The sequence below is a fragment of the Anopheles coluzzii genome, chromosome 2 (assembly GCF_943734685.1).
Source record: "Anopheles coluzzii chromosome 2, AcolN3, whole genome shotgun sequence".
Lineage (NCBI taxonomy): Eukaryota > Metazoa > Arthropoda > Insecta > Diptera > Culicidae > Anopheles > Anopheles coluzzii.
The window spans coordinates 40,605,925-40,632,616 of record NC_064670.1 but is presented as its reverse complement, the minus strand read 5'-3'; the positions used below and the strand labels follow the sequence as shown (position 1 = coordinate 40,632,616).

The window sequence follows — 26,692 nt, the reverse complement described above, 5'->3', positions numbered from 1 at the left end:
TATGATATAATTATTTATAGTAAAGGATGGTTGAACTGTTAAATGGGTATTAATTTAATGCAAATAAAAAATAATTAAAAGCGAAGAATATAAATCAACCTTTAGTTTTTAGTCGGTAAGAGTTTTGAGTTTGATGTTAAAGAAATTGTAAAAATGAAGATAAAATGAGATGATTAACAATGTTTTCTACAAGTAGATGCAATCAAAACCCATATGAATATCTTATATGAAGTTTATCATGCGACTTTCACAAAAAGCTGTTATGTGGAAACAGTGAATTATTTTAGAAATTAAATAAAAAGGCCACTCCGATCTCTACTAGTTAGATGAGGTAGCTCGCATAATCGGATGGGATCGATAGATACTAAGAATCCTGTTAAGACTGGTATTTCCGTTTGGTCGTTACGCGAGTGAAAAAGAAGATAATACTTGAAGTAGGAATTTGCTTTAGGATTGATGTTGAAAAAGAAAGAATTGGTAGACAAAAAAAACAGAACAAAATGTTGACAATAAGCTCTTTAGGTTAATCAACGATTTCTGAAAAACTAAGATTTAAATCGATTTGGTATTTAGAATTATTTAAAGATTATTTTTTTTGGTATTTACAATTGGTTTAGTCTAGTTTTGCGGGAAATTACGAAAACGACCAATAAACTTTCAAATGTTTAATATTAATTATAAAAAATAAATACAAATTATTAAATGTTGATTTTAATTTTATTTTCAAATGATTCCTGTATTTAACGATGAAATTGAACAATATTTATCATTGGATAATCCCACAGCAATTCATACAGAAATGATTTAATATGTTGATTTCTATTTCCTCTATTTCACTTCGCATTTGAAAGAGTTTTTCAAGTCAGTTTCGATTGTAAACATTATTATTCACCGTATCGTAAGATGCTTTTCAACAGCTGTCAAATGGTTTATTAGTTTCAACATGAAATTTAAGTTTCAACACATGATTTCCAACACATAACAAAGAACTGTCCAGCTCAATCCAACTCAAGTCGTGTTGAAAACCATGCTGTAGAAATTAAAAATTATTATGATGATAATGAAATGTCAGATCGATGTGGAACAACATTTTTCATGCGATGGACAACAATGTTTACATTCGAAACTGACTTGAAAAACCTTCTATATTCTAAAGCAAATCAACTTGCTAAAATAAAACTAAAACAACCGCATAGCTTTTTACCTTTCATTCCAACATTTGTAAGGTTCCGTTGTGCACCCGAAATCGCATTCGTTGATCATCACCTTAACAAACGCGGCTTGCCATGCTCACTCTCTCTCTCTCTGCTTCCTGCTTGGGGTGAGTTGCGTTTTGTTGTGATCCGCAAACGGTTCGAGCTGCTGCGTGTGTGCGGTTGTGCAGTGCGTCGCGCGCGAGTTGTAACGGTCGTTTTTACCTGCGCGTCCCGCAGGCGTATTTTACCCTTTGAGGTTGTTCGCGCGTTTGAATGACGAATCTCGCGGTGCTTTACACCACACAGTGGCCTGGTATTTTGAGAGAGCGTTGTCTTCTGTGCTAAAGGTTCGTAGGGAGACCGGTGATATAAAAAAAAGGAATAGAGTGTGCACACTTTTGGCCTAGCTGGTTAATGGTTTGGATAGTACGGGTACGGGTGCTGTGTATTACCGGTGTTCCCAAAAATGGGTCGAAATGTTTACCTCTTCGCACGCGGACTGTGAGTGCGTGCGTACTATTTAGTGTGAATTTGTAGCGAGAAAAGCACATTCCTTCGTCAATGAACGTAAGCAAAAGGGCATTTGTTCCTTTCACTTTAAATTGTACTGTTGCATTAATACAGAAAGCATTTGCCTGTTTTGACATCTTGGCCAAACAGATCGTTTGTTCACCGTGCAGCATTGTATGCATAAAGCAAACATTTTCGTACAGGTGCGTATGCTTAGCAAAGTGGCAAACAGCTCTAAACTAGGTGACGTTTTATTACACCCGGCCGGATGATGATGCGGTTAGTTGGTGGTGTGTGTATGTGTGCATCTGTTTGCAGGAAACCGCAGACGAAGCAAATGCTTGAAGGAAGTGCGTAGTGCACAAAACAAATAGGATTTTGTCTGGAAATAGTTGTAGCATGCTATATAAAAAAGGTCTTTCAGCTCAACCTCACATTTGATCAAACGATTTGAGTGGTTTTCCCCTGGATCACATAATGCTATTCATCGTAGCTGAATTAAAACTGTAAATTTTGATCACCGAACTAATGTCAATCTCTTATGTAAAGGTTCTAAATGTTATGGCTTCCGCTGTCGCTTCGGGTTGGCATACCTTGGGAAGAGAAATACAAAAAAAAAAACCGCCATAAAACGCGTTGGCTGGTGTTTCGGATCTTTCGTTATGATTTTGGCAAAAAAGCAGAAAAAAACAGACATAAAAAGAAGCCAAAAATCAGCGAAACCGGTTCCAGTGACGAAAACCATGGCAGCGTTTTATGTACGCTTGTCCGTTTTCTTCGCGTTCGTTTGTACCGGGTCGGCCCAACAACATTTTCGAAATGCCTTTAAGAGCATGCATATTGTTTCCCCCCCCCCCCCCCTTCTTCTTTCAATAAGCATATCACTGTTGATCGCATAGACGGTAGGGTGTAGGGAGGCTGTAATGGGTGGGGTGGTGGTGCGTTTCGTGAAGGCAAATGGACGGATTGGATGAATTGAATAATTGCTAGCAAAATATCAGACCGAAGCGACCGATTAATCAATTTATGAATCAGCAAAAGTGATCTTCACCCATAACCACGCTGGCCGGTCAGTTGGGAGATAGGTGTTAAAATTAACCATTTAATAAAACAGGCAAAGCAGGCGGGTTGATGTGCACCATTAGCTATCAACAAGCACGAAATGAAGCGGACAGAAATTTCCAAACACTTTTAAGTTATAAAAGCTCTGCGCTACATCAACATTATAGTTTACTACTGTTGTGCACGTAATACGGGTAAATGCACTATCTGCCCATTAACTTTCACAAAAAAAACCTGTTAAATTAAATGATCATTGAGCGCATAAGAGCGTAATTATCCTGTTTACATGGCTGCACAGGATGGAGGGTTGACAACCAAAAAACACAAGAGCAAGAATCGAATATTGTCTTCGATTGTATGCATGGAAATTATAAACTGGAATAAAGTAGGTTACCATTAAACGGTATGAAGTATCCTGCCCGGGCACAGCTTTAGTGACATTTGGATATCAACAGTATAACCGGTTTGTTCTTGTTTATAACAAAATTAAGTATAATTTAATTTATGTTTTTAAAACACTACATAATTTGGACCAATAGCTGGGCAGCGTAACGCAATTCCAATGTGTTCAGAAACACCTGAGCCCACAAACGGGGAAAAGTTCTCAAACTTGTGATGGTTTTAGCTTCAAATCTTTCCATGTTCTGGAACGGATATAAAGTCTGATAAATTTTAAATCTACAACAGTCCAGGATCTGCTCTTAAACTAATCCTAGATTTGGAATCGATCTCAAACGATCGCAATGAATTCAAATGTTTCTGAGTTCAGCTCTTGATATCGCTGTTGATGAAGACATCAGCAAGCACCTTTGGCCAGCTTGAATCTAGAAATAGGTCCCAAATTTGTCTTGGTCATTTAACTGATCTAATAATTCTAATCTCTAACTTAACCTAACCTATCGCTAATGAAACTTATATCGATGTTATTCTGAAATTGTTCTGGAATCTATCTTGGTTATGGAAATATTCCCAATACCTTTAAGCTCCTGAAACTGATCGCTGACTTATTCTGGTCTTAGAAGAGACTCTGAACCTATGCTGGTCCTACAAGTGATCTTTACATGATCCTACAAGCGATCTGAAACCCATACCGGTACTGGAACTGATCTTTAACCCATACATGTTCTGAAAGAGATCCTTTGCCTATATCGCTCCTAAACTGATCCCTAACTACACTTGGAACTGCTCTTAAAACCATACCGGTGAGGAACTGGAACAAACCCCTAACGTAACAAGATTGTGGGACTGATAATGAACAGGTATTTCGGCGCTGAGACATCAAACATATCCGAATCTTGTGACTAACCCCGAACCTATGTCACTCCGGGTGTTGATTTGGAACCTATCGTAAGTGCAGAACCGTTGCTTGACCTAACCGAATTGAGGAAACTGATATAGAAATTTACTCGTAACATGAGCGAAATTCAGGGCCAAATTGTGGGTAGAAAATGTACAAAGAACATGTCAAACATATTGGGTTTGAGTTTTTTAAACAAACTTCTGCAAACACTAGAAACATCAATGACCCGTTTAAAAGGTTGTTCTCTCTATTATGTCTCCCTAGGGGTAAATGTTATGCTTGCGTCTCGCGATCGTTAATAATTAGCTATCGTACGCCTCTTACAAAACTGTGCTCCAGATAGTCCATCAAGACTGTTATGGGACTCCGTTTAAAGATACAGCTACCAAGTACAGCTGCACCAGCCCATTAGGCAAGGAACGATCTCGCCTGGACATCTATCCATCGTTCAGTTAGGTGCATAATTTTTCAATCATTTATAATTACTGCCGATCTTCATCCGACCAGCCCGGTTGTGCCCGGTATGAGTAGGTCGATTTGGTTCTTCGGTTGTCTTCCCGCATTTCAAACTCACCCGATTTTCCCACCATCCCCGGCCCCCGGAAACAGGTGAGGAAAATGGAGCAGTCCGCTCTATGCTGCAGAAGGCGGGGGCACACATAGAAGAAGACGAAGAAGAAAAACGAAATAGCAGATGGCAGAGAAAGAACACACCCAGCTAGAAGCAACTGCAGGGAAAGCAACAGTACGCGCAATAAAGCTACGTGCTTGGATGTTGTTTCAATTACGCGGGGTGGAATTACGAGTATGTACGGAAGGGACGAGGAGCGGGGTGGGTGGGCGGTCTGGGAGCTGCACATAGTGTAATGATGGTAGAATATAGATTGGCACATAGACGTAGAATTAATTATGCACCGAGCGCAGATTACAGGCCCTGTACTCGTTCTATTTCTTTTCCATCCGGATGGAGCCGGGGCGGCGTGAGGTGAAAGACGGCCACATGCATATATACGGCCGGAATGTTTCACGTTCCACGGGCAGCACATACCGCATACCGTCGTGGTCGTCGCGAAACGAATAATTTTGTCCGATCAGGTGCAAAGACCTCGCACCCCGGGCGGCTCACCGCGGCATTCCGAAGCTTTCCGGTTTCCGGTCAAACTCGCTCGTGGTGTTGTTTTTGTGACCGCGCGGGGCTTAGACTACGCGGGGTTCAGTGTGTGTGTGTTTTGCTTCCCGAGCAGCCTCCTCTGGCAAGGCAGCGTAATTGTAGCGTGTCTTCTATCTGGTTCATTGGGCGGAGGGGACGGTTTTTCTTACGCTGATCATGGGGAGCAGCTTTTTAGTTGCCGCATTTGATGGCTTTTTTGCATGCTGTGTGTGTTTTGGAATTCCTTGCGGAAAGATTATATGTGAGTTAAATTTTGAAGAAGTTTTACTTAAGATTGTCCAAGGCTGTCTAAAAATAATCCATCTTTCAGACACAGCTCTGGAAACATGTTTCCAATATTCTCACGTACACTTCCTAATGCCACAGACCATCCAAACGCGTTCTCTTCTCGTGCCAACGCCAAACCCCTGGGACGGAGTTGCGATCATAACAACTTAGATCGCGATCGTCAAACTTCCGGGATTGGTTGGTTCCGGGGTGTGCGAGAAATCCGTTAAAATGACCATCCATTATGCTCGAGTGGCCGGTCCCGAGTCCCGGTAACATTAATACTCGTCCAGGGCGCGTCGCTTCGCCGTACGGTACCGCCCTGATCGCGCAGTCTGGGGCTTAATTAAGTGTAAAGTAGCTTCCGATGTTATTACGCTGGCAAAAAAAAAAAAAAAACGAAGTACGTCGTAATTATATCGTGCACTGCGAAAAAAAACACTACTCCAATAAGTTCTTGGAATTGTCAACCCAACAGCCTAGCATTCGGGAATCCGTTTTTAAAGGCATTTTTGTTATGATTTAATCACTTTTCTCACCCTGGGAACGCTCAACAATCGAAACGGTTTCTGCTTAGCACGGACCCGATCTCACCGCTCATGAAGACACATCGTGCTGCGGCTCTTTGGCTCAGCTTTAGCGAATGAGATTGCCGTTGTGGACTTGGTTTGGTGTTTCATCGAGCCGGCAGGCACACAGCTTATCGTGTTCGGCAGTGGAATTGCTGATTTGTTCCCACCCTGTTGTGTAGAACTTTCCAACCGTATTATTCAATTACTGTACTCTGCTGGCCGACCGTAGTCGTGCTGCCATTCTGCACCGCCAGCCAAAGCGGCAAGCAGAAGACACGGTACACCCATTATCATAAATCCTTGGGCGTTCGGCCGGACGCCGAGGAATCGGACGCAAAGCACCTGCACCTTGCAACACGGCTAGTGGGGTCAGCTCGTGGAAGATCGTGGAAAACCCTCTCCGACCTGCATTGAAATAATGAATCGGTCCCACTGCCCTCCCCCCCCCCCCCTCTCAGAGCAACTCAATCAACCACCCGTTCCCTGGCTAAAGAGCTCCCCACGAAAGCGAGGGACCGAGTGTTTGGAAACGGCAAACGGTTACGGTTTGAATGTTTCTATTCCGTTGGGAAAATGTAGCTCTGCAAACCCTCGAAAATAGACCATTTTGTGACAGCGGCCGTCGTGTACAAATATTAGACGAGTGTTGGGGACAGCTTGCGCAAGAAAAGGTAAGCTAAGGTTCCCCTTTGAAAACGTGTTGGAAGGTGAATTTGACGGGCTAGAAAATGCGTAAATAATGCTGACCTTCTTTTAGTGGGGAAACTCCACACTTTTTTCTACTTTTGATGCGAAGTTGTGTCATAAGTACTTATGATGAGCTGTGAGTAATAATTGAGTTTGGACGACTTCATTCCAAACGCTGCCGAACCCTAACGGTAGCGGGCCGGCATTTGGACAGGCTCGTTGATAATTAATGTTTTGGGAAACGAGAACGCTGCTATCATTAATGAGAGAACTATGTTAAACCATTGACCATTGAAAGAGACCAAAAGTCTTGCAACAATCGTTGCTATGCAAATGTAGATTATTGAAATGTCAGAAGTCATCAATTGTGAGCGAATTAGTATGTAATCTTATAAAAATGGCATAATTTATCTGAATGATGTAAAGCAACGGGGACCGCCCTCGAGCTTTGTTTTTTTTTTTTGGTCTCCCATCGGATGTGAAGCAGTTGTGCAATGCTTCTAAATCCAAACTCGCTGGCATCTTATGCAGTTGCCTAAGCTGCATCGTAAAGGAAGGAAATGCCGCGCACCACGCAACGTTGTAACTCACAAATCAAAGAACAAAACAAAACCAAGCGGCAACTGCAAACGGTTGGCACCGGTTGTCCAAAACACCATCCCGAGCGCGCTCCGTGTAAATAAACAAAACGCCAAACGCCTCCTCTGCTACATTCCCGAGAGCTGGCCGCACATTCTTAAGCCGTGCACATAGCCCAGTGGTTCCGATGAGTTGGTTTCCTTTCCGGTTCCCGAAACGCTTCGTAACGTTTGATTGAACGCTTGGACTCGACACGGGTGGTGGGTAGTTCAATGGCCAATGGTAGCAGTCGCATGGCAGTATCACCCCTGGTATGGAGGAAAAAGGTGAGCGGGTCTTTACATTTTCGCTTGTACGTGTTGCGGGGTGTCTTGTAACCGGCAATGAAGCCATACAGTGAAGGTGCGATGGATCATGGCGGTTCGATGGTGTGCTCGGACCACCGTGTCACCAAACTCAGTTGCAGTGTACTGTAATTATGGTGCGAGCAGTTTTGGTGTTGTTGTTGACGAAAGGCAAATATTTTTGGGATCCTGATGATGAGGTCTTTCTTCATTTGGGAGGGTTCAAACTACATTGTAGAAGAATCGATCATCATCGCGAAAGTTATAAGGATTTGAAAACACGTTGACAAGAAACGAGGTTTATAAAATTACACAATAAGCTGCTTTATTGAGTTTCTCACCTATTTTGTCGAATCGTTCTTGACGTGACAGTAGCAAATGTTGCAACACAGACAAGTCATACAAGTTCTTCGTCAGGTCACAAGATTTCGAGAAAAAGTGTCAGTCGTCCTGAGATAGTAAGAAAGATATTCGGCAAAAAAATACAATAAGTCATCCTAAGCCCTCAATTCTTAACGGAAACAAGCGTTCAGTCTTACACTCCTCTGTACATCGTGTACATGAGGAACGGTTAGAGTAGATTCGACCCTTCTTTTCCCTCTTGATACAAACATAATGAATGTACTGATGATGATGGATATACGCCGAAGCGTTCGTTCGTTCCATGCCTCAACTACAAGGTAAAAGAGAGAGAGAGAACCAAAACTGCACTCACCGATGCACTTTTTGTATGGTACAAATTGCAGCTTCTGATTCCACGTAGCGAAAAGTCGAGTGCCTCGATCGCCTGTGACAGGTACAACCTGAAGAAGCAGCAGCAGCAGCAGGTGAAATGGAAACTTCACCGAAGAAGGATCCCTCGGTCAACCGTTATCGGACGGTGCCTCACGGTGATCATCGCCGGATGACCTTTTACTCACACCGTGTTCAATGTGCTACGAGTGTGTGTTGGTGTGTTTGTACATCAAACCTTTGGAAACAAATTCTGGTTCTTCCCAGAACGCCGACAAAACGGAGCTGTAGAAGCCAAACGCGCGCGAAAAATGCCCGCTGGAATGCGGAGGGAGAGCGAAACATGTGTCCTGTTCCCTTCCGCGGTGCCCTTTTGCGCTCGCTCGGTCGATTACAGGTTCTTGTCATTAGAAGGGTTTGCGATGTGCCCAGGGTGTCTGTAGAGATGTTATTCTACCGAATACGCTACCCTAAGTGTCATTAAAGCTTTATTCAAAAAGTGTCGAATGTTTGAAACCCACTTTTGTTTGTGATCTTCACGACATCCACCCAAAAAAGAAGCAATTCGAAACTGTTTCTGGTACGTTTGACACATATTACCGGTTTGGGTCGCTCGTTTGACCAACACGAACCCAAAAAAGAAGCGACGGCCGCGAGCGGCAGGCAGAGGCATATATGCCTTCCTTCAGTTCCAGAAGAGCGCGCGAGAGTGATCTCCTCTCACCGATCTCACGGACTGATCGAAGGTAAACTTACCCTTAGCCAACTCCCTGCCCCGAGTGGCCCCTGGAGAAAAGACACAGCCAAGAACAGCTTCTACCTGTGCCTACTTCTGCCGCCGTGCCCTACTGCACAGCCCACTCACAGACACAAGCGCAAGCGGGTGCACGCACACACACGCCGAGACGTAGCGGCAGTTCGGTCGGCCCAGCACAGCCCACCGCGGTGCGCCGTGGGAAAGGTGCGCCACAAGAAGATGACGACGACGGTACGACCACGACGACGTCCCTTCGCCGTTTGCTGGTGGTTGCTGCGCCTACTTCGTGCCGGCGGCCCCAGACCACTCGATAGGTCATTCTTACCACTCCAAACGTGGCTGAGGCTGAGTTTCTCAATGGAAGAAAGGGCAAACAGAAAACAAAGCGTGCGATCTCGCTCGTACCCCGATGGTGCCGATTCCTGTTTTTTCCCTTTGCCAACCTTCCCTGTCCCTTGTGTGTGATGTGTTGCTGTGTTCTTTCGCTCACTCTTCTTCCCTGCAACCGCATTCTTTCCACAGATAGACGGAACCCCAAGCCGTGGACGGACGGGGTGCGCCAGCGATCGACTCAGCAGCCGCCGCCATCATCCTGACAAGGCTCCCGCGGGACATTCCTCGATCCTGCAACGTCAACGATTGTGTGTGTGTTTGTGCGCGCGCGCCCGTAAGGGTTGCAATAATCGGAAAAACACCCTAAATACCATCTCCCGGCCTGCACTCCTCCGCTGGATCTTCCAATTGTAGCGAGTTGCGATTGCTCACCCAACCTCCCCTTTCCCCAGGCGCGCTTTTTTCAACGACCCAGCTGCGGGAGACGCGTCCACGAATTCGGCTCTCGCTAGCGCGCGCCGGGAGAGACACCGACAGAAACCAGTTCGGCTCGTCGGCAGTGCTGCTGGTGTCGTGTAGTGGTGTGGTCGTCGGTCCGCACTCCACGTACAGTCGTACGGACGGTTCCCTTCGGACGGTGTGCGGCTCGCGCGGTTGCTGCGGATGCTCTGTCGTGCTCGTCGTTGCTCCGGCAACCAGTCTACTGGTGTGTGACGTGGTGCATTTGGGAATTTAATCTCGTTCCTAGCGCGGCGCAACAGTGTGCGGCCAAAGCTTAAGTGTGTGATGTTCAAGAGCTGATCAAGCGTGCGCTTCGATTAACGTGTGTGTGTGTGTGTTCCGTGCAAATTCATCCGTCCCAATTTCGGTGCGCCCAAGATATAATGCTGCTGCTTCCCGTGAGCGGACGTGCGATCATTGCGTGAAGTGCTTCGTGTACAACGACGTGTTCGTGTGTGTGTGCTGAGATTCTGTCACAATCTTCTGCTCCGGAGGCTGGGAAGATTTGGCTTCGTGGCGCGCGGTGCAGGGAAAGGTGTTCCTGTGTAGCGAGCGGAGCAAAAAAAAAAAGGGCGCATAATTCCGGCCCCTTAAAAGTGCCGTTACCTCCCGATCCCGCCGAACCGATTTCCTCTCGCGTGTGTCTGTGTGTGTCTGCCTCTCGCTCGTAGTGCGAAGAAGAAGAAGAAGAAGCAAAACAAGAGTGTGTTTATCTATATCGCATGCTGCGTCGTGGTGTGCATTTAGTGTCAATTGGGTGCGTGTTTTCCTCCCATTTTCAACAGTTTTTCCGGCCGGGAGTGTGGAAAATTGCCGGAAAGGGGGTAAAATTGGCGGAAGTGATTTGCTGCGAGGCCGAAACGAAAATTCGAAACGAAAACGCCGTGATCATGCAGTGATCGGTTGCGGGTACGGTGCATGACGCGTGGAAATGTCAAACGTTCGCCAAGGCCACCTGTGCGATTTGTTGATTTGTGGAGCGTGTGTTTTTTTTTGTTTGTTATTAGTCGGATCTGAGCCAGCGAGCAGCAACACCACGTGGTAAAGACCGGCGGCTCGGGACGCTCTGGTGTGTTTGTGACAAAGTGCTATTTTTGGTCCCAATTGGCTCGTAGCCGTCGTAGTACACGCATCATGTCCCGCCCGTCTGCGATAGTTCTGGCCGGTTGCTGTTGTATTGCGTGCTCAAAAGACCTGTGTACGTGATGCGACTACTCTAATAGTTGGGAGTTGGCGCCGTTGGCTCGCACCGAAAGCGGCTCCCATTTTCGCACGCCCGGACGGACCGATACATTACATGTTCAATGCTAAAACACATACATACCGGGCCCGTAACGACGGGCCAAAATCGCTCCATGCGCGGTGCGGCCGGCGGCGGCGGCGGTGGTGGCGGAGGCCTCGGTCGGCCCATACCACCGCTGAACGTGTCGACCGTGTCGGCCAGCTCGGCTGCCACGATCAACTCGACCAACACGGGCGGACCGCCGCCCCCGATCGGCACGAAGCACATGAACGGGGGCCCCCCGGGACGGACGCTGCTGTCGTCCTCCTTCATGTCGCCCTCGACCGGCAATGGAACCGGCAACAACAACAACAACAACAACACCAACACGAGCAACAACAATATCCTGCACAATGCGTCCGCCCTCAGCGGGCTGTCGGTTGCGCTCGGCAACGGAGCGATCGGTGGAGTTGGTGCAGGAGGCGGAGGAGGAGGAGGAGGCGGGGGTGCGATGGGACTGGCCGGCTTTAATCACAACAACTCGACGACGAACAACAACATCCTCAGCAGCACGATCAACATGAACAAGGACCGGTTAGGGGCGAGGGAAGCGCTGACCAGCCTCGGGTTGCTGTGTTTAGGTATGCTATCCTTCTCTCTCTTTAACTGCTTGTATGATTGTGTGTGTGTGTGATGATGACGTCACAGTTGCTGTTAGCAGCAGCGACGTTGATGATCCAGATGGTGTGTTTTGGGGGAGAATTAGCTGACTCATCGATGCTGCGGCCATTCCCATGCTAGAGCGTGTGTGTTCCCACCAGCCTTGGAAAAGGGTTTGCTTTTCGGGTAGGAAGACTATTTTTGGTGGTGCGCGAGCACACATGTGTACGAAGGCGCAAATCAAGCGTGTAGCGTTTTGAAATTGCAGTGTAAAGCACTGCTGATGTTGTTGCCGTTTTGTCACTGAGAAACACGACTTTACGGGGAACATGCACACATGCAGGGCTAGTCCAGCACAGCTGTTGGTTGATTTATTGCCCGTGGATTATGATGGTGCGTGTGTGTGTGTTTTATGCGGGCGATTTAACGCCGATGAGTCCGATTGGAGCGAACTGGTTTGGAAGTTTGTGTAAATAACGATACATGTTTCTGAAGCTACCTATTATAAACATTTCTTTTTTAAAAAAATTGAAGTAACTCAATAATAACTCAATAAGAAACAAAGACAAAAGTAAAAGTAACATTTTCGCCTACACGCACCGTGTCAATAAGGCATTCCACCGACTGGATGATCAGCTATGCAGAATAATGAAATATGCAAGGACACTTCCTCTAAATATGGCTCGTACGGTACATATTTTGTCCCAACACACACCCACGTCCAGTGAGGACGCTAATTGTGCTTAACCAGTGTAGGTTGGTGAGGCGGAAAAGAAAACTGGTTTTATAGTAAACAATAAATGCAACGTCCTGGTTACAAAAAGTTGGAGCGATCATACAGAGCGCAAAACGGGGCATAATGGTCACCTTTAGCACTGGTACTTTGCTATGTTGTTGATCGTCATGTTTGGCAATAAGAATTAATGGCACTTAAACACACATTAAACACAACTTGTTTTTGTTTATCAGTTCATTAGATGTTTTAGAATTTATTTTTATTCACGTAATTATTTTATTTTCTATCAAGATGTGATTTGTGCAAAAAGTTTGTATCCGTCCATGTATTACGTAATGGTTTAAAACACGTTCGACTTACTTATCTGATCACAATTTTTTATTTAGTGCAACTAGCGTGGTCAGTCTTAAAGGACTTGACTATCTCAAACTTACTGGTTTACGCCCATAATCGTACTCGTATAGCAATACGAAATACTAGTCCTGAAATGACGTAACATTAAGACATGTATTTTACAGCTATAAAATCTTCTTCTTCTTCTTATTTTGGCTCAACAACCGTTGTCGCCTGTACCACTATACTTGTGGGCTCGGCTTTCAGTGACTTATTTATTACTAGAGCGTATAGGGGCACGTTTCATTCGGGGTTTGAACCCATGACGGGCATGTTGTGTTAAGTCGTACGACTCTGACGACTGTACCATCAGACCGGCCCACAGCTGTAACATAGGCTCACTTTAATTATCGGTTGTATGTATTAATACTATTGTTCTTTTAATATTTGAAGGAATCATTTCTATTTTTTAAATGCATTGCAGGAAGTTAGAATGCTTAAGTTTTGAGTTTTAAATTGTTGCTTAATTAACTCCCTCGATAGAAAATTAATCATCTTTTTTTTGTCGAACATTGAGCAAATCTATGAAATATGAAGTATTTAACTTTACTTTATGTTGGACATAGTTTGGAATGGTCACCTCTCCAATATTACAAATTTGAATAAAAAATTTACCTTTTTTCCTTAAGCAGAAGTCGTCCTTCCGGAATAAAAATGTATCTTTTTCCATCATAAATGTGTTGCGTAACTTATGGAACGCCCCTGAAAATCTGTTTCCTTCAATGTGTCAGAAAAGAAAAAAAATTGTCCTTTCATTTTTTTTCGTTCATGAATTCGCTAAAAAATTATTCCAAATATTATAATTTCAAAAATTCCAAAAAGTTTCTTACAAAGGTTAGATGTCAGTTTTATTTAAAGGAACAACAAACCAATAAAGATGTTGAGGCGTTTTAAAGGCTGTCAAATTCCTTTCTCACAGCAGTTAAACCAATTACCACCGATTATTAGCCTTAGAAAGATTCTTCACTTCAGAATTGTTTGCTTTGCCTGTTAGAATGTCTAGCTAAAGTTAACTTTTCCCATCCTGCACCCGGCTAGATACTGTTTCAGCTAATTGGTTTATGGTACCTCCGAGCGGTTCACCGTTTGGCCATGCGGGCTTACCATCTAGAAATTACTTTATGTCATTCTTTCACAAAAAAGGGGCAAACATCCACGCACACACATAGTCAAACGAAACTCATTCATCTTTTTCTTTTCTTCCCCTCTTCTATTCGTTTCATTTTTACGTTACTCCTACAACAATGAACCGGACGATCGTCATCACGCTGCTGCTGGTGCTGTTGCTGTGTCACTATAACCATCCAGTGTCGCTGCTGCTTGCGCTGCTGTCGTTGATATTTCTGCTGAAAATTTCCCCCGGCGGTCGGGACCCACCGCCGCCCACCATCGGTCCGGCCGTCCTGGAGGATTACGCCATCGTGTACGACGTGACGCTGGCCCTGTGCGCCCTGTCGCTGTCGTTGAACCTGTGCTGCCTGCTGGTCTGTGCCATTCAGTTCCTGTTCGCCGTCAAGCTGGTCCGCGCACCTGCCACGACCGGAAGGTAAGTGTGCTGCGTACGAGCGGCCCTTTTTTGTATTGTTTTCCGTTCGCTAGTATCACTATCGTTCGATCATTCTGTTTTGCGCCTTGTTTATTAGCTTCCCGTTGTCATGGCTGTGTGTAAAAGGGAAAGCAAGCAGTTGTGGCAAGAGGGTTGTCTTTTTTATGGAGTTGGAGATGGAGGGCAGCAGGACATCGTAAGGGACCCCTTTTCACAAATGTATTCGGTTTCAGCTTGCATCGGTGGGACGGACCTATCGTTTGGCTTATAAAAAAAAACATTAATACCTCGACCACGTGCTACAGAAATGAACGCTTTTTTGTGTCGTTTGTTGCACTTCCATTTTTAAGGACTACTTTGACCGTTCTATTGCCCATTTGGCCGTCCGTTTTGGTATCTTTTTTTGCTTCTTTTTGTCACCAAACATACAGCGGGCAAGTTTATTGGGCCATGTCGTTACGGTGCAGGTCTTTTAATTTGAACGTTGACCACCGATTTCCATTGAGCGTGGGGGAAAGGTGCAACATTCACGACCAACACTTTGGCGGGTGCTCGCGGCTGGCCCTTGCATTGTTGTAACGGAAAATGTGCACTGAAGCATGAACACTCTGTCGCACACGCACGTGTGAACTAAGAGGGAGAGAGAATGTCAAGATGCAGACACACAATATGTCCTGGCCAGCTGAGCAAGTGCAGGGAATTGACGCGTAAAGTTTAACTCAAAACACAGTTTAAAAATCCCATTTTTGGGGGTCTGTGCTCTGCAGCTAACTAACACAACAGAAGAAAAATGTGCATTGTATATAAACATCGTTGTGTGTGGTCGTAAAATAAGCGAAAAGAGGTTAAAATTAGTGCCGAAAGTTATTTTACTGTTGGTAATGGGTAGCATGAAGCACACAACTTACACAGCATAATGCCGGTTTTGGCCGTTTTCTCAGTGTGTGTGTGTGTGTGTGTGTGTTTTTGTTTATTTTTCGTGTACACTCACTACACTCACCCCCAAAGAAGAGGCCCCGTAGCCTCCGCGTCTAATTGCAACCGGGGAAGCAATTGAACAATTTTATCTGCCTAACCACCGCCCTTCTGGTCCACCTAGTGTACAGCCAGGGATTGGTAAGGCAACGAAATTTTTAATTTATTACCAGTAAGAGTAACCAGCGGCACACCGAAAGTACCGTTTGTGCCGGCGTTTGTGTTCGCGATTGTAATCATTAATGAGCGGCCTCACGCTCTTAGACCGTGTGGTTTGGATCAGAATGGGGAAACGGGGAAGCAAAACGCGAAGACAAGGGTTGCATTCCGCATTTTAGACCATTTTTCCTAGTGAAGAGGAGAGGGAAGTCTTTTTTACTCTGCTTTGAGAGCCAAATTGCCAAACCATGTGTGCCAACAACCTGTGCGTTGGTGAGGTGTCGGTGGTCAATATGTAGCGATCGTTTAGCGATCGGAGCATATGAAGCTGTTACGCTGGATTAGGTCTGGCTGAAGCCGGTAGAAGCTTAGGCGTTCGATCGTACAGGGGAAGTTAGCCTGCCGTCTGTTTTCTTGGTACTTGGTTCTTGGTTTTCTTGCCGTACTGAGCCCCGCTCGTCATATTCATTGGGGCATTTGATTGGAAATTGATTGAGTTTGAAGATCATCTATCTAGATGGTAAAGAATCTGGGATGGGCTCTTGAGCATTAAACTCCATATTCATAGTTACTTTCACGCCATATAAACAGAAAAGTTATGAATTCTTCAAAATAGAACTTTGTGTTACAATATCTAGTTATAGTTTGATATAGTTCTGAGCTTTATATTAATGTTATAGTTTATCATTTCCAAGAAATTGCACAATTTTCTGGTACACTTATTTTTGAAAAAAAAAAACGAGTTATATAGACTTATACTACTTAAACTATTTATTTCGATGCAGTTAAAAAATATTACATTCGGTGGTTTTATATACGTCATTTTCGACGTAAGCAACTGCCTTTCATGTTTTGTAACTTGTTCTATTTAACTTTTTTGTTGTTGAACCAGTCATATTAGATACATTCAGTGTAGTGGTGGGAGCTCGGAATCGGACTTACGCGATATTGATTCCGTGTTCGGAATGAATTCCGGAGCCGATTTCGATGCTGGAATCGGTTCCGATTCCGGAGTCGATTCTGGTGCCGATTCCGGATTTGGATCCGGAGGCGATTCCGGAGTTAGTTCCGGAGCCGGGATCGGCTCAGTAATCGATTCCAGGATCGGAATCGGTTCCGAAAACAGAATCGCCTCCGGATTTGGAATTGACCTGGGAATCGCAATTTGCTTTGGTGACGGAATCAGGATTGACTCCAGACATGGAGTTCCGGAATGAGAATTAGTTTTTGAATTGAATTAAGAAGTGTGGGAAGCGAAATAAGTCCGGGAATCTCCACGTGAATAGATCATTTACAAGTAAATTTTTATTCTTTGCCGTTATCAACACGTAGCATCATTGGACCCAAACACCTATTCTAATGAAGATGCCGAAACCAACTCCGTTTCGAAGCCAATTCTGATTTCAGAGTCAATTCCGATGTCGGAGCCGATTTTGATTCCGGAGGCAATTCCGGAACGGAGGCGATTCCGGAGCCAAATCTGATTCCGGAGCCGATTCCGATTCCGGAGCCGATTCCGATTCCGATTATGGTTTTTGGTAATAACATTTATCGAATAAAGCATTTTCAAAGGAATTTCAATTCGAATTCTAATTGTTCCCTTAACTTATTAGTTCTTGAATTCTGCCTAGGTAAGGTTGCCGTTAAACATGTAATTCTATAAGGAGATGTTATCAATACGTACTCATTATTCCGTATCTTTTCAAAAAAATTTAGCTACTTAAAGAAAAAGGAACTGAAACTAAAACTAATCAGCAAATATGTAAAGTACACACATTTTGAAAAGAAATCAGAGTAGAAATAAGGAAAAGAAACGGAAACCAATAGGTCTCGTCGTTTCATTACGAGATAAGAAATCTTGATGCTGAATAGTAGAGATAAAAAACTAACAATTTATAACCAAATTTTACTGCGATTACGAGGCCCACATCAATTATATTTACTCACTATCAAGGTTGTGTAAAACTGTGAATTCTTGGTAATGCTAAATGAAGGACGATTGATTGTTGTAAATTAAGTTATTCTAGGAAGAAGCTCTAAAGTAACAAATTCTCTAGTCTACTATTCAACTTACAACACAGGTTGACCTACCGACCTACATCAGCAAATAATGTGTGACCTTAAATGGATTGCATACATGCGGCCAAAGGCCAATTGCATGCCGAAATGGATTCTTTTCGAACACGGTGTTACATCCCTCAGGACATACATATTAATTTGATTACGCTACATACAGAAGGATTACGTGCCGTTGGGCATGGTACAGTAGCATTCCTTCGCCCCCTCCCCCCGAAAAATGCACTGCACTGTTGCGATGCACCTTAATGCAACGCCTAATCCGGATACTACCAAACGGAGGCCGATGGGTAGGATTTACTCCGTTCCCCCCCTGGTAGGGTGTTTTGATCCATCTTTATGTTCTCGCCATTTGTCGACATCCGGCCAGCATGAAACCGTAACTGTAGCAGGCTGTACGGCTTCACCCATTTTATAGTAGTGTATTATTAGCACATTCCGCTCGAGTGAGCACGGTTTGTGTTGCAGGCCCGTCGTTTATGCACTGTGCAGTGTTATTGATTCATTAGCCAAACGGTTCGGAACGGAATGAGTTCGATTAAAAAGATGAGGCCCAGACAGTGGGGCAAATGGGAGAAGCTGGGAGTCGTTCGGTTTGATTTAATTATAGATAAATCAGTGAGTTGCATTCATCTGCAGCGGAATGTGCAACGGGGGAGGGAAAAGGAGAAGAGGAATTTAGTGTAAAAAATCATAAAAAAATAGTTTGTTGCCATGGAATAGCATGGAATCATGCAAGCGAGTCCAATTGCATTAGAAAGCAAACACAAACAACACCTCAATTGATCTAATGGCATCTTTGCTTTTCAACACTTTTCTTTCCAGGGGCAATAAGTACTTACAAAAGTCCAGCGTGAGTCGCGTGTGTGCCGTTGGTGGATTTTTTATTTCGATACCAATCTTTCTGACCGGTAAGACAAACCCCTGCCGAACATTCGTTTGCGCACTATCCAGATCTGACCAAACTCCTCCCTTTCGTAGGTATCATCCTGTACACATTCACCCAGTTCCACTCGACACCGGCCATCGTGACGAGCATACTGATCGGCGTTGGGATTGTGTTTTGCGGTGGCGCAATGGTGCACAACGTGTTCGTCTGGCAGCGGGAAAAGACCATCAGCGTCCGGCAGACGCCGCTCAACCTCAACCTTACCCTGTCGCCGCAGATCAGCACGATATCGACGGCGGCGGCGGCAGCGGCCGCGGCCCACCAGTACCAGAACGGGCACGCTTCCGGTGCCCATCATCACATCAGCCTGAACCACGTGTACAGCAACCACAACCACACGCCGCTCACACACAACTCGCAGGCGAGTCACACGACACCGATCACGCAGCTAACGCCGGTAACGCCCCTGTCCGGGAATCACTCGCACATCAGCTTCAACCATTCCTACGTGCCGCCACCGTACGCGGGTGTCCGGGCGGCTACGGCCACCCCGCCAACGCCTAAGGTCATCGGTGCGCTGCTAAATCGGGACGCGTCCGGTTCGGTCAGTCCCGGCATGCCGGGCAGTGGAGCGAACAACAACAACAATCCCGACATGAGCAACGTAACGACTGCCAACTCACCGCACGAACTGTCGACGCTGGTTTGAGCGTATGAGCCCGCTGTAACAGGAAGAGATCACGACCCACGACGGAGCCACAGGAAACACTGAGCGTGTCGACGCTTTTGCGATACGTTTAGTGCATTGTAAATGCATCCGGCGTTCCCCGCCACCGGGAAGGAGCTAGTTCGATGTTGGATATTTCTCTACCGAAATATCTGTACTATCGAAGCGGAACTAATTCCGATGGAATAGCAAGAAAGCAATACAGTCGAAGCAACCTTTCCACGCGCTGGAACGGGTTCGTTCAACGGATTGTCCATCGAAATCCGAGATTAGTTGAGATTATTTTACTGCTACTGCTGCTGGCTGATGCTGGGCAGAAATTTGTACAAATATTGTTTGCCTCAATTGCCTTTTTTTTTTAAACTATGCGTAAGACACGAGAGTAGCATGCAGGCAGATACTGCTAGGGATCTAATAGATAGTGCCCGTATGCTCGTACGGTCGAGCATCGAGCGGTAGGCGTTTAAAGAAGAGTATTTATTGTAGCTGTGCTTAGTTAGTTGAAGTGCATGGAATGTGCAACCGACAGTACTGGCGCGACAGACACTAAGCGCGGTTGCGCATGTGTGCATGTGTACCTTGAAAACATTTTTAAACTCGGTTTTGTGTCGAGGAAAAGGATTCACATTTTTACTATACGTTAAGTAATTCCGAAACGATGCAACGAATTTTTAAAGATACTGTAAGTTTTAGATAGTGCAGCACCTGCAGAATATGAATGTTGTTTTACGCCGCGAAGGCAGGGCAGTAGGCGAGTATGTTATTTTTTTATGGAATATTAATACAAACTGCATCAATCGATCGACGTTGTTGATGGCGAAGCGTCTATTTGTATGGGTGTTTTGATAATATCACAAATGTTTTGGTTCGGTACATCTTTGGTCGACGTAACGACAAATTCAAACGTGGAAATGAAAGCGAGAAGCGTCCTCTGGCGGCATTTGCTTTGAACTATTTGTGACAGCTGAAACGTTTCATGTAATTCAAAATGAAATGTTGCATGGTTTAAATTTAACCGTGGTTCGTTATTTAACTGCTATTTGTTTTAAACGCTGTTTTATTTTTGTTCAAAATTTCGAAAGATCAAACGAAACAATAAAGCAGGAAAACCATATCCATGTTATTATCAACCCATACGTTGAATGATAATTCTGAGGAATCATGACGAGGTTTTTCTCGTTTTTTGTATTCATCCTTGCCATACTCCGCGCTATCCTTTGGTTGTGGCATTTGCTATGTTAAGTCTCAAAAGTCTTTGTTAAATTGATTAAATTGCGCCCTCTTACATTGGCCGTCGTTTATTGCGTTAAATATAACCTAAACCAACCATATTTAGTTTTTTCCATATTTCTCAAAGTAACTGCACAGTGAAACAGATTGAAATGACCAGTAAAAAGTGGAGTAAATTTATTAATAAATTCATAGTCTAAAAACATACATTATTTTTTTTTGTACACAGAAGAGAATGCGGTTTGCATTTTTACATCGATACAATGGAGAAACGGACTTACAGTACAGCAAATATTTTACATTTCAGATATAGTAATTCTTTAAAAAATGTATCATACACATTTGCTTAACGTGCTTAGCACGGTGTAGTAAACATTTGACACAATCGCTTAAATTTATAATATTCTCAATTAGTTAGTACAAGTTAAAAATCTTCCATTTATGCATTGAAAAAACACCATCATCTAAACGGGATTAAACTACACTATCTCGTGTACTCGTGCCTCCAGCTCCAGAAACTGGTCCAACAATGCCTTCCAGTTGTGCACGTAACAGTTTGCGTAACAAGAACCGCCAAACGAATCGCGCCGGGATCGGGACGCAATAATTTCAACAACAACTAACAACCGGAAGGTACGCACGTTTCGGAGTGAAGCTGTTCACTGTTCGACTGTTCGGATCGGAGATTACATGCCTGATTTTAATATGTACAGTTTCTAGCCACTTCTCGTACCAGTGCACCATTACAAAAGGAGCGCCGTTTAAGGTTAAAAATCGTAGGACAGGCGCGGATAAGTGTATTACGTTACCTGCGAGTACGTCAATAGCAAATTTGTGTGTGTCTGTGTGTGTGAGAGAGTTTTTGTGTCAAATTAATATTCTCTGTCAGTTCCGTCTCTTTCCAAGGGTTCAAATAAAAGAGACCCGCCATGCTTCAACATCGTTCGCCGTCGCACATCAACTATGTCGGACTGACGTCAGCCGGTTGGCACAGCATGGCCATGAGTATCGCCAATAGCGCATGTGAACTAATGATCTGTAGCCTCATAAAATGCACCATTGCCCCAGCAGGTTGTGGCGAGCCGGATGTTCCTGAACTTCCAAGACCCCGAAGAACTACTAGTAGAGCGGACAAATCTTCGACTAATGCCGCCCGAAACACCTGGGGCGACGTTATGTCCGAATGGAGTCACACACACACACACACACACACATACAGAAACACATCATTTAACACCGCAGGGCGATTAGTGCGTTCAACAACGGTTGCTTGAGCATTCAAAATTGGGCCCGCTGGCGGCGATTAATCGCACGGCCGCGTTGTGCATCGATACACGCTAATCACTTTTCGGTTCGGCCATGTTGAACGATTTGCTAATCGGTCCACTCCCTCTTCCCCCTCGCAGGTGCCTGCAAACCGAACCGACACTGCAGCACCGCACAGGTTCTGCTGCCCGGTGGCCGGGTAATTTCGTCGGAGCGCAACTCAAAAGGGACCGGGAACTTTACTGCTTAATAGGCTTATAATTAGAAATCATCGATCTGCTGGGACAGGCGGCGCCACACTATCACTCAAACGAAAACACACACACACACACACACGTACTTAAACACTAAATCAAATGTCTCACAATCTCCGGGGTGGCACATCTTCCCCGATGTCACCAGTTGCTAAGGGCAACCCCGGGGCGGAGGAGAAGACATTTGCAGCGCCTATACTGATTAGAAATCCGGCGTTTCGGATTATGATTATGTTGCCGTTATTGCAACGGTTTCAATTTAGTGGTGGCCATGATACACACTCACACACATACATGCCCATCAAACAATATCATTAGATGCTCCCAGTGGGCGGTAAGGAGCACGTAATGAAATGGACAGACGAGCGTGCGTTTGCGCGTGTGTCACTGTAAGGGCCAACCACATACAGCAACGCGTCACTCGGTCACTCGACCTGTCAACCGCAGGTCTTCCCGGGAACACGGCGAAGCACACCGAGCGGTGGCCAAGTTCCCAAGTAAACGAGCGCGCGAGCGCCGGGTTTGTTTGTTTGTTTGTTTGACGGCGGTGCGCTCTCAGCGTTCTTCCCTGCGGTGAAGAAGCAGCGGATGCTGCGGTTGTTTGACGCACCGAACGACCACTGAGTCCGGCTCGGCGAAGGTCAGCACTGCTGCTATTACAGCAAAGCCAACGGGAGCGGTCCGGACAAGTTTGACGCAATCACATTCGCCACCGGTTGATTGCCACCGAAATCAATCACCCGCGCGGGGTTTTGCGTTTTGCGTTGGGGCCAGCGATCACGCAAAAAAAAAAACCACGAAGCCGAGGGCGATGGTTCGGAGCGAGCGGGGGGAAGAGCGACAGTCCAGCGAGCACCGCGAGACCACCGGACCACTTCGGGGAGGGTTTGGCCATTCCGAAGCATCCCAGGGGGGCTGATAGCTGAGATGTTCGAAGTCGTTGTGCCCGAAGTGCAAATGAATTTCGCGGTGTCTCGTGGAGTGTTCCGAGAAGTGTGGGTCGGTATGGACAAAAGCTGGGGGGCTATACTTTCGCTTGGCTTCTATATTTGGGGCTGGGATGGAGGTCGTGCGTGTGGAAGTTATGCGCGAGGCCGGTAAGTATCACCACCTAAGGTGGAGCTGGCAGATGCACACACACACACACTTGGCAGGAGGCAAACACTCGCTCGTGCCTTCAAACGGGGAAGTATATTTATCTAGCAGCAGCTGTGTGTGCGTGTGTGTGTACATGCCGTAAAAACGAAACACAAGTCAGAAGAAAATTAATATTTACAGACATGTTTCACTAGCAGGAGGCCGATCGGCCTCCCTCCTGATGCCGCCGCTCGGGAGCTGCGGGACCGCTTCAGCAAAAGTCGAACCGTTCGGCACGCGCGGACTGGCCGGGCTGGCCGGGGGCCGTCGCTCAGACACTCGCGATTTCGATGTACTTCTCCACCATAAATCTGGCCTCGCCGACGGCCGGCTCCTCGGCTCATAAGGCGTCCGCGTTCGAGGTGCCGTTGCCGGTGGTGCGCGTCGTCTTGGTTTGGGCCGCGGGCGGGATGGTTGGTGGCGGAGGCTTACCGCACCAGACAACCTGCAATCGTGTGTGTGTGTGTGTGTGTGTGTTTGGGGGAAAAAGAAGAAAAAAGATGTTTTGTTTTAGTTACTGTTTGGTGCTACTGCAAAGAAGTGCCCGAAGCGTGGTTTATTGCCCAAGGTGGCCACGGTGTTATATTGGCTATAAATCACGCGCCACGGAAGGTACGAAGCGTGCAGCGGCAATTTGGGTGGAATGTAATAAGCAAACAAATAGGAAATTGTGCGGTTTTTCCTACCTCCACACAGCCCCTTTTTTTGGTTTTGTTTGGTTGTTTCAAGCACATACATCCAAACAGAGCGCATTCGATCGTACCGATCGATTATCGTGGCAGTAATGGAGAAGGTGAAAGATGAGATCTTCTCCTCTTGGCACGGTGGTAGGAGGTATGGAAGGCGAGGCGAACAGCTACAGAGTCGATAATTCATCTCGACAATTGACGAACTGCATATGGCCAAGCATTGGGATTGCATTTGGGCACCATCGAACATGCATACCTTGCTCACCTTGCGAAACGCTTTCCGGAAGTTGTCCGACAGGAAGGCGTACAGTACGGGATTGATGCAGGAGTTGGTGTAGGCCAGCACGTGCGACACGATCTGAAAGATGATGCTGGCGTGGGTCAGCCCGTACAGCTTCAGTGACTTTAGCAGCAGGATCACCTGGCAGGATGGTAAATGTTTCCAGTTCAATTAGGCTTCTTTTCAAGCAGCTGCAAACGACGGCGCCTTACCTGTATTGGACACCAGCAGAAGGCAAAGACCAGCACCACGACGACCACCATTCGGGTTACACGCTTCTTGCCCCTCCTGGGTGGGTAATGTATGAGAGAGAGAGAGAGAAAGAGAGAAAGAGAGCAGAGAAAAGAAGGATAGAAAAAAGGGAAAATTATACGAGTGTGCCACTAGTGGTGGTTGTGCTGTCGGTGGTCGGGGACAAACTACAAGCGAGAAGATGCAAATTCTGCATCGAACCAACAATACAGGTGCGTCGGGTGGCTTTTGGGGGTGGTTTGTAACGGCACAGCACAGGTAGCTACGTGTTGCACCATCCATCACACGGTGGAGGCGTTCATTAGTAGGCGTGAAAAGGCACTGTGGCTCCACTCCGCTCCGCTCCAATGACAATGGCATACAAAGTGATTAAGGCAACACGAATGCGTTACATACCGCATCGTTACATGGGGCGTAGCATTGTGGATGAAGGCAAACGTTGGAATGTGTGATGTTGGTGATGTATTGGTAAATTTTACTACAAATAAATTACTAAAGTGTATCGTATTTCAATCGTGTTTTATAGCTTACTGAAAACATAGGAAATTCGAAAACTGAAGCGTTTCTCGTCGATATTGGGCCATTTGTTCGGCTAATGCACTCGTTCACTTACAATATCACTTATTATTTTTCATGAAAGTGATATTATTTTGAACGATAAACTATCGTATTATATTGCGCTATTTTTTATTTGCCGATTTTAATGTATTTTTTAGAGATATTCGTAAAACTGCAACCACCGTTGTTGTTCCTACTTTCAGTAGTTTCTTCCTATTTTCCGCAGGCTGTGCTCCTATTTTCGGCAACGCGAATTCGGGGACGGAAAAAACATTTTACAATTCCAAGCAATGCAAATAGGTAAACAAACATGTTTAAAACAGTTTTTCACTCTCGCTCTCCTTAGATTGGTGTTGAAAAGCACTTTAGTTAATTGCTTTATGTTGACCATTTTGGTCATTTTGCTGGCAGTTTTTACAGTCTCTCTGATGTGAGTTACAAACAAAGAGCATTGGCGAGAAGAGCCAGTCTGACGGCTAGAGTCTGACGTCTGACGGCTCCGATTGACTCAAAAAATAGTATTTTTATCTTAAGTTATTGGGTTATTTATCGTGAAATTATTTGAACGCGAATCATTTATTTATTTACATAACTGCTGTCTGAATTGAATTCTTAACAACATACCTATTAACTAAACTTATTAAATATTTGCTCGGAGGATGTATCGGAAGGATGGTAAGGAGAGGTGATGGTCAAACAGGTGTGCGCAAGAATTAAACAATCTCACAGCACGTAATAAAGGGTCATTTAAACCAACTGAAGTGCGTCGATTTGGAACAAATAAAGGAGCACGAGGGTGTAAGGAACGAATTGGAACATAGAAATGCAGGGATGAAAGAATGATATGTGAATCCACAGCATTAGATATGAGCGAGGCAACAAACATTATTTGGGAAATGTGATGGCGTTTCTCCAATGAGTCCAGACCCAACAGCTGGCATCTTTGCTCATAGTCCGGTAGGGTATTGGTGATATTTGATACAATAAAAGTCGTATTATGCGTCGACGTACGCATTCTAGTGTTCTGATGAAGCTTTAAAGCAATATTCAACCAAATCAAAAGTGTGTTATTGTTCAAAGTTTCAGCAGTAACCCACAGCATTGAACTGTCAAAAATCAACATTTACCGTGTACCTATTTTCGGCAGCATTAAAAGTTAAAAATAACTGGTGTATCGTGATTTTAAAATTCCAAGCGGGCTAGAATAAGTTCTGCAATCATAGAATCTTTCATAAAAACCACACTTTTGTTAGTTTACTGTTCTGGTCTCTTGCTAAAAAAAACCTGCCAAACTGACAGCAAATCTGCCGTAAAATGTTAAATTCTGCTCACTTTAATTCAAAATCCTGTTTTGCGACAACTTTTAACGCGGTTTGGATAATTACACGTTTTTAGTTACTCTGCTACACTATCTAAATGTATCGCATTTCATTGAATGGCTTTTGTATGAACATTTTCTTATTAGACTTACGAGGTATTTAACATTAGTTGCCATTTTTTTGGGATCAGACTGACGTGTAACTATCTTTCTAATTCATCTAACAAATGGTAAATTTTGTAGTCATACAACTCTTTAAAATGTAATTTTGTTCTTCTTATCAAATATTTGTCATCTTCTCGAAGAAAAAAACC

General features: G+C 45.0%; 2 protein-coding genes across 6 annotated transcripts in view; one reads left to right on the top strand and one right to left on the bottom strand.

The window, feature by feature from the left end:
* Positions 1-1,335: 1,335 nt before the first annotated feature.
* LOC120950749 (uncharacterized) lies at positions 1,336-20,203 on the top strand. 2 transcript variants are annotated; one of them, XM_040369018.2, is made up of 5 exons: positions 1,336-1,543; positions 9,704-11,874; positions 14,331-14,568; positions 18,604-18,689; positions 18,760-20,203. In XM_040369018.2, the coding sequence occupies exons 2-5, from the start codon at positions 11,316-11,318 to the stop codon at positions 19,374-19,376; spliced, it is 1,500 nt and encodes a 499-aa protein (XP_040224952.2). In that variant the 5' UTR covers positions 1,336-1,543; positions 9,704-11,315; the 3' UTR covers positions 19,377-20,203. The 2 variants fall into 2 exon arrangements, with proteins under 2 accessions (XP_040224952.2, XP_049461609.1); XM_049605652.1 differs by having other exon boundaries at positions 9,700-11,874.
* Positions 20,204-20,783: 580 nt separating this feature from the next.
* The window catches only part of LOC120951431 (allatostatin-A receptor), a 50,575-nt gene continuing 44,666 nt past the window's right edge, over positions 20,784-26,692 (bottom strand). For 3 of the 4 annotated variants that reach the window (XM_049605859.1, XM_040370142.2, XM_040370143.2), the window contains exons 7-9: positions 24,463-24,538; positions 24,227-24,391; positions 20,784-23,726 (exon numbers count right to left, since the gene is read on the bottom strand). In XM_049605859.1, the coding sequence (XP_049461816.1) occupies positions 23,622-23,726; positions 24,227-24,391; positions 24,463-24,538 (346 nt within the window). In that variant the 3' untranslated portion in view covers positions 20,784-23,621. The remainder of the gene's footprint in view (positions 23,727-24,226; positions 24,392-24,462; positions 24,539-26,692) is intronic. The other variant, XM_040370145.2, reaches the window with a different exon arrangement.